The following is a 15,027-nucleotide window of genomic DNA, read 5'->3' as shown; positions in this document are numbered from 1 at the left end:
CCGGTTCGGCTGAATACAACCAAATTTCAATCGCGACTGACTCGTCCGAATAGGCCAGATTTTGGGGCTGTCTCAACCAAATACAACCAAATTTGGACTAGGACCAACTCAGCCAAATTTGGGCTAGGATCGACTCGGCCAAATTTTGACCTAAGCTGACTAGGCTGAATACGACCAAGTTTTGGTTGCGGCAAACTCACTTGAATACGACCAAATTTTATTTGGGACTGACTCAACTAGATGCGGTCAAATTTGGGTCGGGTCAACTCGGCCGAATACTTCCAAATTTCGTGTAGGGCCGATTGGGCCAAATTTCGACTAAAGCTGACTGAACGAATTCAGCTGAATATGGCCAAATTTCGTATAGGACCACGCTGACTCAGTCAAATTTGGGCTAGTCCATATCTAATTCAACTAAAAATTTAAATTAAAAATTTGGATTTGATTTATTAGATTATCCATATTTGAAAATCTAAATTAGAAAATAAATATTCAATTCATAAAATATGTAAAATATAGATGATATTGAAATTTAGATCCAATAAAATACATTTTAAATGAGTTGAATTTTTAATAAAATGAATCTTAAATAGATTGAATCGAAGAAAAATAGATCGGACGAAGAAAATTGGATTTTTTTTTTCATATCTTAAAAAAAAAAAACAATCAGTCTATACCCGCACGTTCCTACATAGTAAAATGGTGTAATAAATAAATTAAATAAATTGGATAAATTGGATGTGAGTTTTGTACTATTTTTTAGTTGAGTGTATTCTGAAAAAAAAAAATTTAGAGTTACGTACAAGAGAATTCTTAACTTTTAAAATTTTACATATCAATGAGAATTTCTCATTACATCTTACATTTAAATATGATATTTTTAAGGCCTCCCTTATTAAATTAAAGATTCTCTAACAAATAATATATTGTAGTCGTGCTAAATTATATTTTACTTATATAAGTACTATTTGTTATTAATTTAATTAGTTTAAAGTATATTTTATAAAATAACAGTTAAAGGTATCAATTAAGAGATAATATTACTTTAAAAAATATATATAATCGGTATTGTTTATATTTATTTTAAATAAATTTTATGAATGCATTTTTTTTTCAAATGAATTAATGTTTTAAAATACTAAAAATTTAAATGTATTCACAATAAAGTCTCGTAGACTCTAGCAATAAATTATAACTGTAGTAGATAAAAAAACGTCTTAGAAAATTAAAATAATTTAACAAAAAAGTTACATAATATATATTTATAAATATTTATAAAAATTATATTTTCTTAAAATTTAACAAAAATAAATAACCGATCTTGATATATATTAAATCAAACACATGCTTAATTTATTCCACAAAAGAGTAAAAGAAGCAGACACCAACACTTTGAACATCGAAATTTCCGGCGCAGAACACCGTATGATGGCAACCAACAATTCCGAAGTCTATCACGAAAGGCAAAGATTGCAGTTCTGTCTCGTTCATTCTCTCAACTCCCTTTTTCAGGTGCTTCTGCTCTTTCCCACTCACTGATTCTTCAATTTCAGCACTGTTTTAATTTCCAATTTCGTTTCTTTTTGCATAATTCCACTGATTCACGTTTCTTTCTGCTTTCGGGTCTATTCAATTCACCTTGATCAGCAAAAAGATGCTTTTACTAGAGCAAAATTGAATGAAATTTCTGAAAGACTCGCACTTCAAGACTCCAACACAGAAACGTGGACCCCATTCTCTTTTATATTCAAGCCCCATCACAATGTTATCACGGGAAACTATGACGTAAATGTTCTAATTGCGGCTTTGGAAGAGAAAGGAAAGAGTGTGGAGTGGCACGATCGTAGAAAGGGGGCATCTTGCATTGATCTTGATGCACCTGTTTTGATGGGGATTGTAGTCAATGTGTCAGCGTCTAGGTTTGGTGGGATTTGGAGAAGTAGGCACTGGATTGCATTGAGGAAGATTAATGGGGTTTGGTTTAACTTGGACAGTGACCTTGACGCCCCTCAACCTTTTCTTGATGCACATGAAGTAAGGGAGTTCTTGGATTTTACATTGGCACAACGAGGGGAGGTTTTGATTGTCTTGAATGAGAAACAGTCTTGAAAATTTGAACTTATGCTTGTTCACTCTACCATTTGAAGTGAAATTTGGGCATCTATGTGTACAGTACCAGAGTGATTGCATTTCAATGTAGAATGTAGCTTCGCTCATCCTCGAAAGATTTTTAATGAGTTTGTTTTGTGAATAATGGTTGAAACTGCTTCTAGAGGATGTTCTTAATAGGATATAGTATCTTTTCTGTAATACACTTGTTAAGCTGAAGTTTCCATGTGTGTCTTGGATCAGTGCTTCTTTTGAACTGTTAAGCAGGACATGTGTTTTACTTTCTTGAAATGTTGTATATACAAAATTTACAAATGAAATTGTTAATAGCAGAAAAGCTGTTTTGTGCAATGTACTTCAGTATCATCAAAGATACTATAAAGGAATCTAACTTGGAAACATTCATTGAACTTTAATTCATAGTGGTCTATGAATGGAATGCTTATCTTTTACTCATAATTTCCTTAAGGTGATGATCACCAAGTATAGACTCTTCATTAACAATTGTGGGAACTACTTTTTTTATATGGTCAGTTAAAGTCATGGAGGCTGCATAGATTGGTGCGTAAACCATCCTATATGATATTTCTACGTACAGGCATAGAAGAATAAATGTCCCCAGAGTTCTTTTTTAATAACCACAGGTAACTTCAATCTTTTCTACAGTTGCGACCTGTAAAATATTATGCAGCTATTATCTACAATGTCTTATAAATAATCACATATTCTCTTGGTATTGATCGTCCATGATTTTGATTCGGTTTTTTAATGAATGATTTTGTTTCTTAGTGAAAGCAAGTTATCAAACAACACTGGTCAATGGTCATCTTTTAATATTCCTTTGGGCATTATAAAAGAAATTCATTTTACAGAGATATTTATTCTTCATGCATATCCCTTTGTGGAGTGTACAAATTCATTCCCCTAATCTGCCATAAAAAGCATCTAACTCCATATATGGCTTCCTATTGTTCAATGCTAATAGATGAGGTACAAGTTGGCTTGTTTGTCTCACTCCTCCACGGATCAGTTCTTTCACAAGATCATCAAAAAGCAACGTTAAAAAGGTCAAAATTCTGGAGGTTTGATCTGAAGTGAGGCTTTCACTTTTATTTTCGAAATCCTGGTAGAAAGCCATAGTGATCTTCTCCTTTTGTAAACAACTGCTAGTATATTTGTAATCAATTTGGATGAATTTTTCAATAATAATATATAGTAGAAGAAATTGAATCAAACTTCTTTCATAATATAAAATAAACTTATACACTTCACCTTACAAAAAAAAGAAAAAGATGAAAGCTTTTGAAACTGATTTGAGAATGTTAGTTTATTGTCTGCTTAATTCCTCATATTTTCTTCCAAGTGCTTAAAAGAAGTATATTCAAACTAGTATTTTAATTATCAAAACATGCTGCCACTCAATTTCATGATTGACAGATTGAGTTATTAAATCATTTCAACATCTCAGTGGAGAATATCAAACCTTTGGCCATTTCTTTTGGCATATGGTCCACTTGTGACCATATTTGCTAATAATTTGCTGATAAAGGGCAGAAGGGTAACTCACCCGAAATATTTCCTTCGCTGCATAACAATAAAATAGCACCATGTTGTTCTGAGGAGCACCAATGTGATCGAAAGTTTCACACCAAGTGTCGACAGTTTTTCACTTTAATGAATAGAAATTTGTTGGTGACTTTAAATCGTCAAACTCCTTGGCATTCTGGATGAGGATCTTTTGCTTTCTTTCAGTCAAAAGATCCAGAAAATCATATTTTATTTCTTACTTCCCAAGTTTCACACCGTATTTCCATTTGAACTTTCTTAGTTTCACATTTGCCATAAATTTAGAATCATATCTTTAGATGTTTGCTACTTAGCCACATTTTTATTACATCTCTATATTCTGTTGATAATAAAACAAGAATAGCACACACATTCTTACCCTTTATTCCCAAAAGCATGATGTTAAAGCTGTGAGGACTTTAATATCAGAAGATATCATTTTTCTTTTTCCAATGCAAAATGAAGACCGATCAAATCATGTCAACTAGTTCACACTATTCTTTAGAGATAAAATATTTAGCAGCAACTCGGTTGGTTGTGTCTTGTTGCAATGAGCTTTGAGAAAAGAAATAGAAAAACAAAGCAGCAATCCTACTGGTCGTTCTGAGAGCATCTTCAGAGAAATGAGTGAAAGAATGTAGCCCCCACCTTCCTTATATTTAAAACAGTTTCTTGCTCTGAGGGTGGGATGAGTTTGGAACTGGAATGATGACTCAATTACTTTAAAATAAAATATTCATGCTATCTTTGATTATACTCAACTTAGATACCGCTTCTTTCTCCACTACTTGGAAAAGCTTAAACGTGTGCTCTGCAAAGTCACAGGGCTGCACTGCATCTGCAATAGAAAGTAATAAAGAGGGTTAGTGTATCAGCAACTTTCTACACCTTTAATATGACCCTTTCTCACCGTCTATATTTCACTTTACACACGTATATATAAATAAATATGAAAGTTTATTAGGTTAGAGATAAGAGAATAGAGGAGAAAATTTCTATCTTTTATTCTAATGAATGTTTAAAACTAAAATTAATTGAAACAAGTTTATTGTCAGAGGATAGTGGAAGAAATAAAAGTTCCATAGAAAAATATTATGCATGTAGCCAATGTCATATAAAAAGACTAGGTTGATATTGTGGTTGCTTGCTTGTACTTTTACACATTTCTTTCATGATAATAATGGAACTGATAGGAGAAAAAGTGTAAACAATCTCATCTAGTAAAAAGGACTTGGGTATTGTTGTGGTTTTTTCCTTTTACACATTTTTTGATGATGGAATAGAGAGAGTCCTATAAATGGTTGTTCCTCACTCACATATGAAACTCCTCATTCCACAATTCCCACCTCTCTAAAGATTCTGCTTCCAAAGTCTCCCCTACAATCCCTCTCAACTTTATATAACATCATCATTGCTCTCTCTCCTAATGCTATCATCATTCAAACAGGAATAAGCAACAGAATGAGTCGCAGTGGCTACATCAATGAAAAAACAGGCTTGTCCTTGAGACAGAATTCTAGCAGGAAATCAACCAGAAATGGACAAGTGAAGAGTTGCATGTTCAGGATTCCTTGGCAGTCTGAGACCTCTCCCGTTGAACTTGTGAAGGATCTTGCAGAAAGAGTAACTAATGCTCTACGCTTGATGTCTTCAAGGAGATCTTTACACCGAGGCTCTTCTTCCCTAACAAGATCAAAATCAGCAGGCTCCTCTGTTGATTCTCATAGAACTGCTGCTGTTGAAGACTGCATTGAGTTCATCCACTCTTCTTTTTCAAGATCAAACTCCTCAACCACAGCACCCCGCCAAGATTCTATACAAGCTCCTTGATTTGAGACAGTTACAATCGTGTGCTTGATACCATGTTTAAGTGTATATCTTCCTTTCTTCTCTCACCTCATGATGATGGGAATTAAGCCAGCCTTTTATGCTTCCGTACTAACAGAATCAGTGTATATTCATTCTTCTGATAAATTTCTTACAAGGTGTTTTAAGTTTCAATGAAACAAATGCAATAATCTACGTTTTTCTAAGAAATATTATGAAAAATGATTGGTGGGATTTTATGTTTAACCAAGCACATGCTGAAACCAGTAATGAAATTAAAAGAATATGAGACGAAGATGTAAAATCCTTACACTATATCTCTATTACGTTGGTTTGTTCATCCTTGTATGGATCTTTTGCAAGCATGGTTACTCATTCTCGCTGGAGTACGAAATATATAAGACATGAAAAACTTCCTTTGTCTCTTCATTACACGCTCGGATGAAAGTGAGTTCTATATTTAGTGATAGCATTGTTTAGGTCTTTGAGGGTTCTTCTTAGCAAGTAGCAAACGTCAATGATCTTGTTTTCACCATTTTTCAACAATGATACATTGATATTGCTAACCACTAAGGTGATCAACTGTTAGTGAAAGCTCAAAGAATAAGGTCCTTTGTCTCAAGTAGTTTCTGTTTTTTAAAGAACTGGATCTTGATTAGTTATTCATAGATTTGAACTTGATTTTACTTAACTTTTCTAACTTTTGTCATAAATGAATTTGAGTTATGTAACTTAACTTCTAACATAATCAGCTAACAGAATGAGCCATAAGCCCATAAACACCCTCTCCAACGTCCTCACTTAGTACCAGACAAAACACACTTATCGGAGTGACTCAAACAATGTCCTCACTTAGTAACTTAAATAAAACCTTATGCACTAGCATATCAGCACTTACAAACATAACTATATCTCAATGTTCTTCGAACCATATTCCTATCTAATGTGATAAGATTTTTCATTCTAAAACTCGAAATTGGAAATGATTACACATCACTTTTGAGACTTGATATGAATTGGAGGCTTTAATTTATTCTGATGAGGATAAATTCTAGCTTCACACCCAAATATTGATTTTAGACTTAACATGATAATGAGGAATTCAAGCTCACACGCAACTGATATTGCTCAGAATATACATGCAATTGGAGAAACCAGGTACAAATGCAACATGTTCTTTAATTCTATAAGTAAGGGAGAACAGTATGCAAATACAATATATGATAGGGGACTATCTCATGAATCTTCAAGTAGTATGAATTTGAGGACAAATTCTCTTCAAGAAGGAGTATATGATAGAGGACTATCTCCCATCCAATACAAAGGAGAATGAATCTTCAAGTGGTATGAATTTGAATGAGGATATGATAGAGGACTATCTTCTGCTCAATACAAGAAGAACTTGAGGATGAAACTTTGCAATTCAAAGGACTTGAAGACATAAAGATCATGCCTTGGAAAACAATTATAGAATAAATTTTAAGCAAAAGATCATGCCTTGGAAAACAATTATAGAATAAATTTTAAGCAATTAATGCGTTTATAATTTATTTTAGTTTTGTAAGTTCGTTGGGCGAACTACCTATCTCGTTGTACAAGAATGCCGAGTAGTCGGTTAGCGAGAAATGTTTTCGCTAGACAAGAAAGGTATTTCGTTGGGCGAAAAATTCGTTTCTATTGTTGAATTTTCGAGTTATTTTTTGAGCCCAATGTCTTTGAACGTTCTTTTAGGGTTTCTTAGGTGGCTTAAACATTTGTGTTTATGTATAGAGGCACCAAATACATATATAGACACCTTGAAAGGTCATTATGTGAAATTGGTTTTTCACTGAGAGAGAATTATCTTGGTTCTTGGATTAAAACTCTGGTTCTTATCAAAGATTGAATTCTTTGTGATGACTCTTCATTGACTTATCAATATGTTAAATTATGGTGTCTGCAACTTTTTTTCTTATCAAAGATGACAATCTTTGTGGTGAATTTTCATTGACTTATCAATATGCTAGATTGTGGCATCTCAATCTCTGTCTTATTCCACGTTCTTCTCTGATTTATTTTTATTTGGGTCTATTGAGGATTCAAATTCATAAGCGACCATACTCCTTCCTGGATATCATTTTATCATATAATATAAAGACCAAAGTTTTGATTTTAATTTCCTCTTTTTTCTTAATTTTTCTGTCATTTAAAGAAAACAAAAAAATAATATTTTGAATGTTTGTGTTATGCGCTTTGTTTTGAAATTATGTCGGGTTCATTATCCTTAGAATTTTATAAGGAGTAAAACCTCTAAGGTTTTATCCAATTCCATTGAGTTTTTAATTTTTTTTTTTGTGCTCTTGGTGTTCTTAGTTTAAATTGTACATTTCTACTTTTATTTCTTGGAAATTATTTATTTTTGTGTTTTTCTGTTAGTGGTAGTCCCAATTAACTTATTACTTTGATTTTACATGAGCTTTGGTGTTTGAAAGACAATCTGTATGGTTTTCTTTGTTTGTGTGTTGAACTGCAAAATTGAAAAGAAAAGAAAGAATAGTGGATCTAAGTCAAAAGGAAACAAATATATATTGAAAGTAAACAAAAAGAAAAAATAAGGATCCAAGAGAAAAAAAACTGAAATGTTGAACACAACTTTTTTTGCTACAATTTGTTTTTGTGATTTATTGATCTATTGAATTGCAATCAGTCTTTTTCTTAGAGTCTCTGCACGATCTCATTTAACTCTTTTTGGTAGTCCTATTTCTTTCTAGCTTTATTGTTTTTTTGTCTTTTAAAATTCCTTGAAGTTTTGTCTAGAGTTTTGTTTTTACCTTTAACCTCTTGAGTCAAGATTTAGATCTCGCAACATTTTTCACATTGATTTGTCACTCTTTGCTTAATCTATTGAATTTCTTTGCCAAGCGCTAAAGAAAATTTGAGTGGAAAAAGGGATCAAGCAATTTCCAAATCCAAGGCCTACCTGTGATATACAAGTGGATTTTTGATTGAAACACTGAGAAAAGTGGTGAGAATTTAAATACATTTTCTTATTATTTTGTTTTACTAACCTTTCTTGCAGGATCTAGCAATATTGAGCAATGCAACATGTTTCAACATATTCATTCTTCTGGGATTAGTTTTACATATAGTTTAACCTATCATACTCGTCACAGTGATCATTTGGTTAAAGGATTTGAATGTACCAAGAAAGTGACACGAAAAGATACACCTAGTGTTTGTTTGGCCTTGGTGGAGCATGTCATTGAGATCGTATCACACATAGTACATCTAAATGGAAAAATATATGAGCTTAGAAGAAAGTATAAACATGGGAACAAATTATTGGCAAAGGCCAAAAAAAGTACTCTAACATGTTCCAAATGTGAAGGCTATGGGCATGACACTTATCAATGTTTGAATTGGAATACAAGTCCTGTGACTAATGAAGATCTCAAGGACTACATTCTATACTTCAAAGAGAAGGAAGAAAGGACATGACAAAGGCTAAAGGTTTTGAAAAGAGAGTGAAAAATAAATAATACAAAAAGAAACGAGAGAAAAGTAAGAAAAAGAGAAAGAAAAGAGAGAGGAGGAATAAAATGAAAAGAAAAAGAGAGATGACAAAGAAAAGAGAAAGAATGAAGAACATGAAAAGAAAGAGAGAGAGGAGAAAGAAAATAAGGAAAAGGAAGAAATGACGAAAGAAAAGAGAGAAGGAAAAAGATGAAAAGAAAAAAGAGAGGAGAAAGAGGAAGAAAAGAAAAGAGAGAGAGAGAGAGAGAGAAACTTGACATCTTTACACTTGAAGGTAGAATGACATTCTGAAGGCTGGAGGCATTCAATTTCAACATCAGTCTTGTGTTCAGTATGTCTAGGCGTAGCTAACTCCTTCATTCACGAGGGTTGGGTGTGATTTATTCTTACTTCTGTGAATTCTTCATTCAATATAATTTTCTTCCAAAATATCTTATGTTTTATTCTTGTTTTAACTACATAGTCTATGAATTTTACACATTCAGGAGTCCATACTTATCAAAAGGATAGTTTGGAAATCCATATTATGATCTTTAATAGCATGTTCTAGATATGGTGCATATGTGGGAATACCAGTTGATCTGAAAGATAGTTGGGGAATCCTGAGTAGGATAAAATAACTATTGACCACATGCTAGACATAGATGTGGTTAGTAGTCATTCTTAATGCAAACGTAATAGTAAACATTGAGTTTAATTACTCGGATGGTACCCACTTTGGCAAGGATGTGTCAATTTGGTATCCGCCCTTAAAAAAGTGCCTCAATTATGTCCATTTTAGAAAAAAATAATTAACACCGTTAATCGCGTGTCACGTGTCGATCTCTAATTTTTATAATTTTCTTTTTGCAAAAAATTTTTATTGCTATGTGTCAAGTCCCTAGTGTGACACATGGCAATGCTAGTGTCTTGACTTCAATGTAGTCCCTATAAATGTCTCATTGATTCAATTTAGTCCCTACTTTTGTGTCTTTGATTCAATTTTTCCAATATTTTTTTAATCCATTTTTATAAAATTAATACCAATTAACTATAATTATTTTTATAAAATTAAGTATTTATATTTATATTAAAATTTAGTGGTAAAAAATGTTATACTAATAGAGCAATATAATCACCCAATTGTTTTTGTATAAATTTTATACTAATATTTTTTTTTATTAAAAATGACTTTTTAACATAATTGAGACAACATTAATTTTTTTTTTCTAAAAGAGACCTAATTGAGACACTTTTCAAAAGTTGAGATGCATTTGAAAGTTTTTTAAGGGTGGGTACCATCCAAGTAATTAGTTTAGGTTTGTCTGTGATACAATCGAGGAATGTTACAAACAATGCGAGTGTGAGAGACAGAAATAGGAATATATTGTTTGATGTATTTACTTTGAAAGGAATCATGAAACCCAATCTCAATGAAGTTTTTATCTTATCTTTTTTTGCAATCAAGTTATTAATTTCCATTGTGTCAATTTTGTTTATTCTTTACATTTAATTCTAAACTTATTTTCATCTAAACCAAAAATGTTTTGTAATTGTAACGTCCAAATAAATAGATAAAGTCCATTTAATAAAACGCCACATACATAATATACAGAGGGTACGAAGATTTGGAATATGAAGTACTCCGTACCCCAACCTATCCATAAAACATAAAAGAGGCCCCACACGGCCTAAAACAAAATACACTAGTGAACTAATAGTACGAGGTCTTGTACAAATAAGAAAAACATAGCAAATAAATTCTTCAGCGATGGGCCCCATAATGGGTCCAATACCCGTCCAGTCCATCAAGTTGTATCATTCCTATCATCATTACCACTGCCAGTTGTTCTCCTATCTGCTCACATCAATAGAATTGATGATCATCACAATAAGAGAAGAGCCACATACAAGACAATCAAACAAGCAAACAGGGTAAGCTAGTGTAAAGAAACCTTATATCACAACAGTCAACATGCAATCTCAGAGTCAAACCTGAATAGCAGACATTCATGTAACATCCCTTTTTTTTTTTAATAAACTGTATTATTTATTTTAAATAAAGCAATTAGAAAATCTTATATTTTTACTAATGTTTCATATTTTATCTAAATGTAGTTAAACAATAAAAATATATTTTATTATGATGTAGTTTTTACTTATTGAAAAAAAAAACAACAAAACTAATAATATATACATAAATACTAGGTAAAAATATTTAATTAAATAGGTGTGTGTAAAATATATATATATATGAATTTTCTAAAAGAGATAAAAATATATATAAAAAAAAGTAAAAGAAGATAAGAAGAAAAGATAAGGAAAAAAAAAGAAAAAAAAAGAAGAAGAAAGGATAAGAAGATAGTAAGAAAGGATAAAAAGAAAAAAAAAAGAAAAGAAGATAAGATGAAGAGATAAAGATTATCTGTTCATTAATGTAGGTAATGATGGTAATAATGATTTGGAAAAGGATAAGCATGTGTGGCTTATATATATACATATGTATGGAGATGAAATGAAATGAAAAGAAGAAGTTACCTAAAGGAAAGTGAGAAAGGGAGAAAGAAAAAGTGAGAGAGAAAGAAAGGAGAGAGAGAAAGAAAGAAGAGAGAGAAAGAGAAAGAGAAAGAGAAAAATAGGGAAAGAAAGTTTAGAGCAAAGATTCAAAGAGATCCTAGTTCTCTTCAAATATTATTAGTGTGCTCTTCAATCAATAAGGTAAGGGGGAGTGAGGTTAAACTCTTATATATTAATCTTGATAAGTTCATGGGTTTTATATTAATCTTTTATTTATTTTGACTCATATATTATTCTATTTACTTTCATTTAACTTATTTTCATTTATTATCCTCTTATATTTATTTTATTTAATCTCCAATTATATACTGATCCTGTTTATTTATTTATTTTATTTTATTTATCTCCAGTTACGCACGGGTCCTATTTATTTATTTTATTTTATTTATCTCCAGTTACGCACTGGTCCTATTTATTTATTTTATTTTATTTATCTCCAGTTACGCACTGGTCCTATTTATTTATTTTATTTTATTTATCTCCAGTTACGCACTGGTCCTATTTATATATTTTATTTTATTTATCTCCAGTTACGCACTAGTCCTATTTATTTATTTTATTTTATTTATCTCCAGTTACGCACTGGTCCTATTTATATATTTTATTTTATTTATCTCCAGTTACGCACTGGTCCTATTTATTTATTTTATTTTATTTATCTCCAGTTACGCACTGGTCCTATTTATATATTTTATTTTATTTATCTCCAGTTACGCACTGGTCCTATTTATTTATTTTATTTTATTTATCTCCAGTTACGCACTGGTCCTATTTATATATTTTATTTTATTTATCTCCAGTTACGCACTAGTCCTATTTATTTATTTTATTTTATTTATCTCCAGTTACGCACTGGTCCTATTTATATATTTTATTTTATTTATCTCCAGTTACGCACTGGTCCTATTTATTTATTTTATTTTATTTATCTCCAGTTACGCACTGGTCCTATTTATTTATTTTATTTTATTTATCTCCAGTTACGCACTGGTCCTATTTATTTATTTTATTTTATTTTTATCTCCAGTTACGCACGGGTCCTGTTTAATTTATATTTTCTTATTATATTTACTTATAACGTTCTAATCCTTATCTAATTATTTATTTAAAGTTCTTGCTTTGATTCTTATTTTATCATTATTTTATAATTAAAAAAATGTGAAGTGAAAGTAAATATTGTTTTATTCAGTGAGCTTGAATATAAGAAAATTACATGTACATTTTATTTTATTTTATGTTCTTTGTGTATAGTTTATGCAATGACATGATTTGATAGTCATCACATTTTATGACCTTTGAAAATATTCAAGAGTATGTCAGTTAAGTAAGAGTTAAGTCTGGTTTCAATAAGTTGAGATTAAACCAGTGTCAAAGTATTTGTATTTGGGAAGTCACAGTTTGGTACACTGCGGGATGAAAGGCAGGGACCATGGTGGGGTCTAAGGAAATTTTACCAAGTATGTGAATATCTGGATAGTTCAGAATAGCGCACGGGTCCTATTTATTTATTTTATTTTATTTATCTCCAGTTACGCACTGGTCCTATTTATTTATTTTATTTTATTTATCTCCAGTTACGCACTGGTCCTATTTATTTATTTTATTTTATTTATCTCCAGTTACGCACTGGTCCTATTTATATATTTTATTTTATTTATCTCCAGTTACGCACTAGTCCTATTTATTTATTTTATTTTATTTATCTCCAGTTACGCACTGGTCCTATTTATATATTTTATTTTATTTATCTCCAGTTACGCACTGGTCCTATTTATTTATTTTATTTTATTTATCTCCAGTTACGCACTGGTCCTATTTATATATTTTATTTTATTTATCTCCAGTTACGCACTGGTCCTATTTATTTATTTTATTTTATTTATCTCCAGTTACGCACTGGTCCTATTTATATATTTTATTTTATTTATCTCCAGTTACGCACTAGTCCTATTTATTTATTTTATTTTATTTATCTCCAGTTACGCACTGGTCCTATTTATATATTTTATTTTATTTATCTCCAGTTACGCACTGGTCCTATTTATTTATTTTATTTTATTTATCTCCAGTTACGCACTGGTCCTATTTATTTATTTTATTTTATTTATCTCCAGTTACGCACTGGTCCTATTTATTTATTTTATTTTATTTATCTCCAGTTACGCACTGGTCCTATTTATTTATTTTATTTTATTTTTATCTCCAGTTACGCACGGGTCCTGTTTAATTTATATTTTCTTATTATATTTACTTATAACGTTCTAATCCTTATCTAATTATTTATTTAAAGTTCTTGCTTTGATTCTTATTTTATCATTATTTTATAATTAAAAAAATGTGAAGTGAAAGTAAATATTGTTTTATTCAGTGAGCTTGAATATAAGAAAATTACATGTACATTTTATTTTATTTTATGTTCTTTGTGTATAGTTTATGCAATGACATGATTTGATAGTCATCACATTTTATGACCTTTGAAAATATTCAAGAGTATGTCAGTTAAGTAAGAGTTAAGTCTGGTTTCAATAAGTTGAGATTAAACCAGTGTCAAAGTATTTGTATTTGGGAAGTCACAGTTTGGTACACTGCGGGATGAAAGGCAGGGACCATGGTGGGGTCTAAGGAAATTTTACCAAGTATGTGAATATCTGGATAGTTCAGAATAGCGCACTGGACTAGGATATTCATAGGCCAAACTTGGGACTATCCGATACCTGCTCGGCATTGCGAAGGTTAGGTAGTGAGTATATATCTCTTTTGTGAGCCGATGAATGGCTAATATTCTCGAGAAAGAAATAATTATGATTGTACCAATGTTTTATGAGAAATACTCAACTACCTAATCACTTCCCAAAGGAACTTTTGATGTTCAGATTGGATCATCAAAAGTGAAATATGGATCCATATGTCTGATAAAACAAGATCAAGTTTTGTGTTTATAGGTCCAAATCTAGGCCCCCGGTGTCTTCATTGTTTGTTGAGTTTATTAAGATTGATATTTAAGGCTTATAAAGACCTCACTCCTTTCATATTTTTCTTTCATATGTACCTGTTGCATGAGCAGAAGAGGAACCTGCTCAGTGAGAGTTGTTCGGGATATTATTGGTGGATCTTCTGAAGATTGACTCATGGATAATTTCTATTAATATATTTAGGAGATATTAAAAATATAGATAATCTTTTATTCTGATGTAGAACTCTTAATATTTTACAAATACATATTTTTGTAACATTTCATGAACAATTATAGAGATGTATACTATATATATGAATATGAAGTTATGTTATTATTAATGTTCTCTCAAGGATAATCGTATGGAAAAAAAATTGATTCCATATCTTTTTATCAAATAATAATTATTTAGTATTGTAGTCGGGGCTTCACAATTCACACGTGGATTACCAAAATCATTTAAGACCCCCAAGACTTGACTATCCGCATACACATAATGAGGC

The 15,027-nt window shown here is 31.1% G+C and overlaps 1 protein-coding gene across 1 annotated transcript; it reads left to right on the top strand.

The window, feature by feature from the left end:
* Nucleotides 1–1,348: 1,348 nt before the first annotated feature.
* Nucleotides 1,349–2,525, top strand: JOSL (JOSEPHIN-like protein). Its single transcript, XM_028085460.2, has 2 exons — nucleotides 1,349–1,512; nucleotides 1,648–2,525. Exons 1-2 carry the CDS (start codon nucleotides 1,426–1,428, stop codon nucleotides 2,107–2,109), a joined length of 549 nt encoding a protein of 182 aa, XP_027941261.2. The 5' UTR covers nucleotides 1,349–1,425; the 3' UTR covers nucleotides 2,110–2,525.
* The last annotated feature ends 12,502 nt before the right edge of the window (nucleotides 2,526–15,027 follow it).

Source organism: Vigna unguiculata, chromosome 8 (genome assembly GCF_037176805.1).
Source record: "Vigna unguiculata cultivar grain cowpea cultivar isolate G323 ecotype 2 chromosome 8, ASM3717680v1, whole genome shotgun sequence".
NCBI lineage: Eukaryota > Viridiplantae > Streptophyta > Magnoliopsida > Fabales > Fabaceae > Vigna > Vigna unguiculata.
This window is presented reverse-complemented; position numbering and strand designations above follow the sequence as displayed.

What these genes read in the sequence shown, in the direction of transcription:
- JOSL (XM_028085460.2), top strand. Translation starts at nt 1,426, where the DNA reads ATGATGGCAACCAACAATTCCGAAGTCTATCACGAAAGGCAAAGATTG. An exon ending in CTCTCAACTCCCTTTTTCAG is followed by an intron (nt 1,513 to 1,647) that starts GTGCTTCTGCTC and finishes CACCTTGATCAG; the next exon opens with CAAAAAGATGCTTTTACTAG.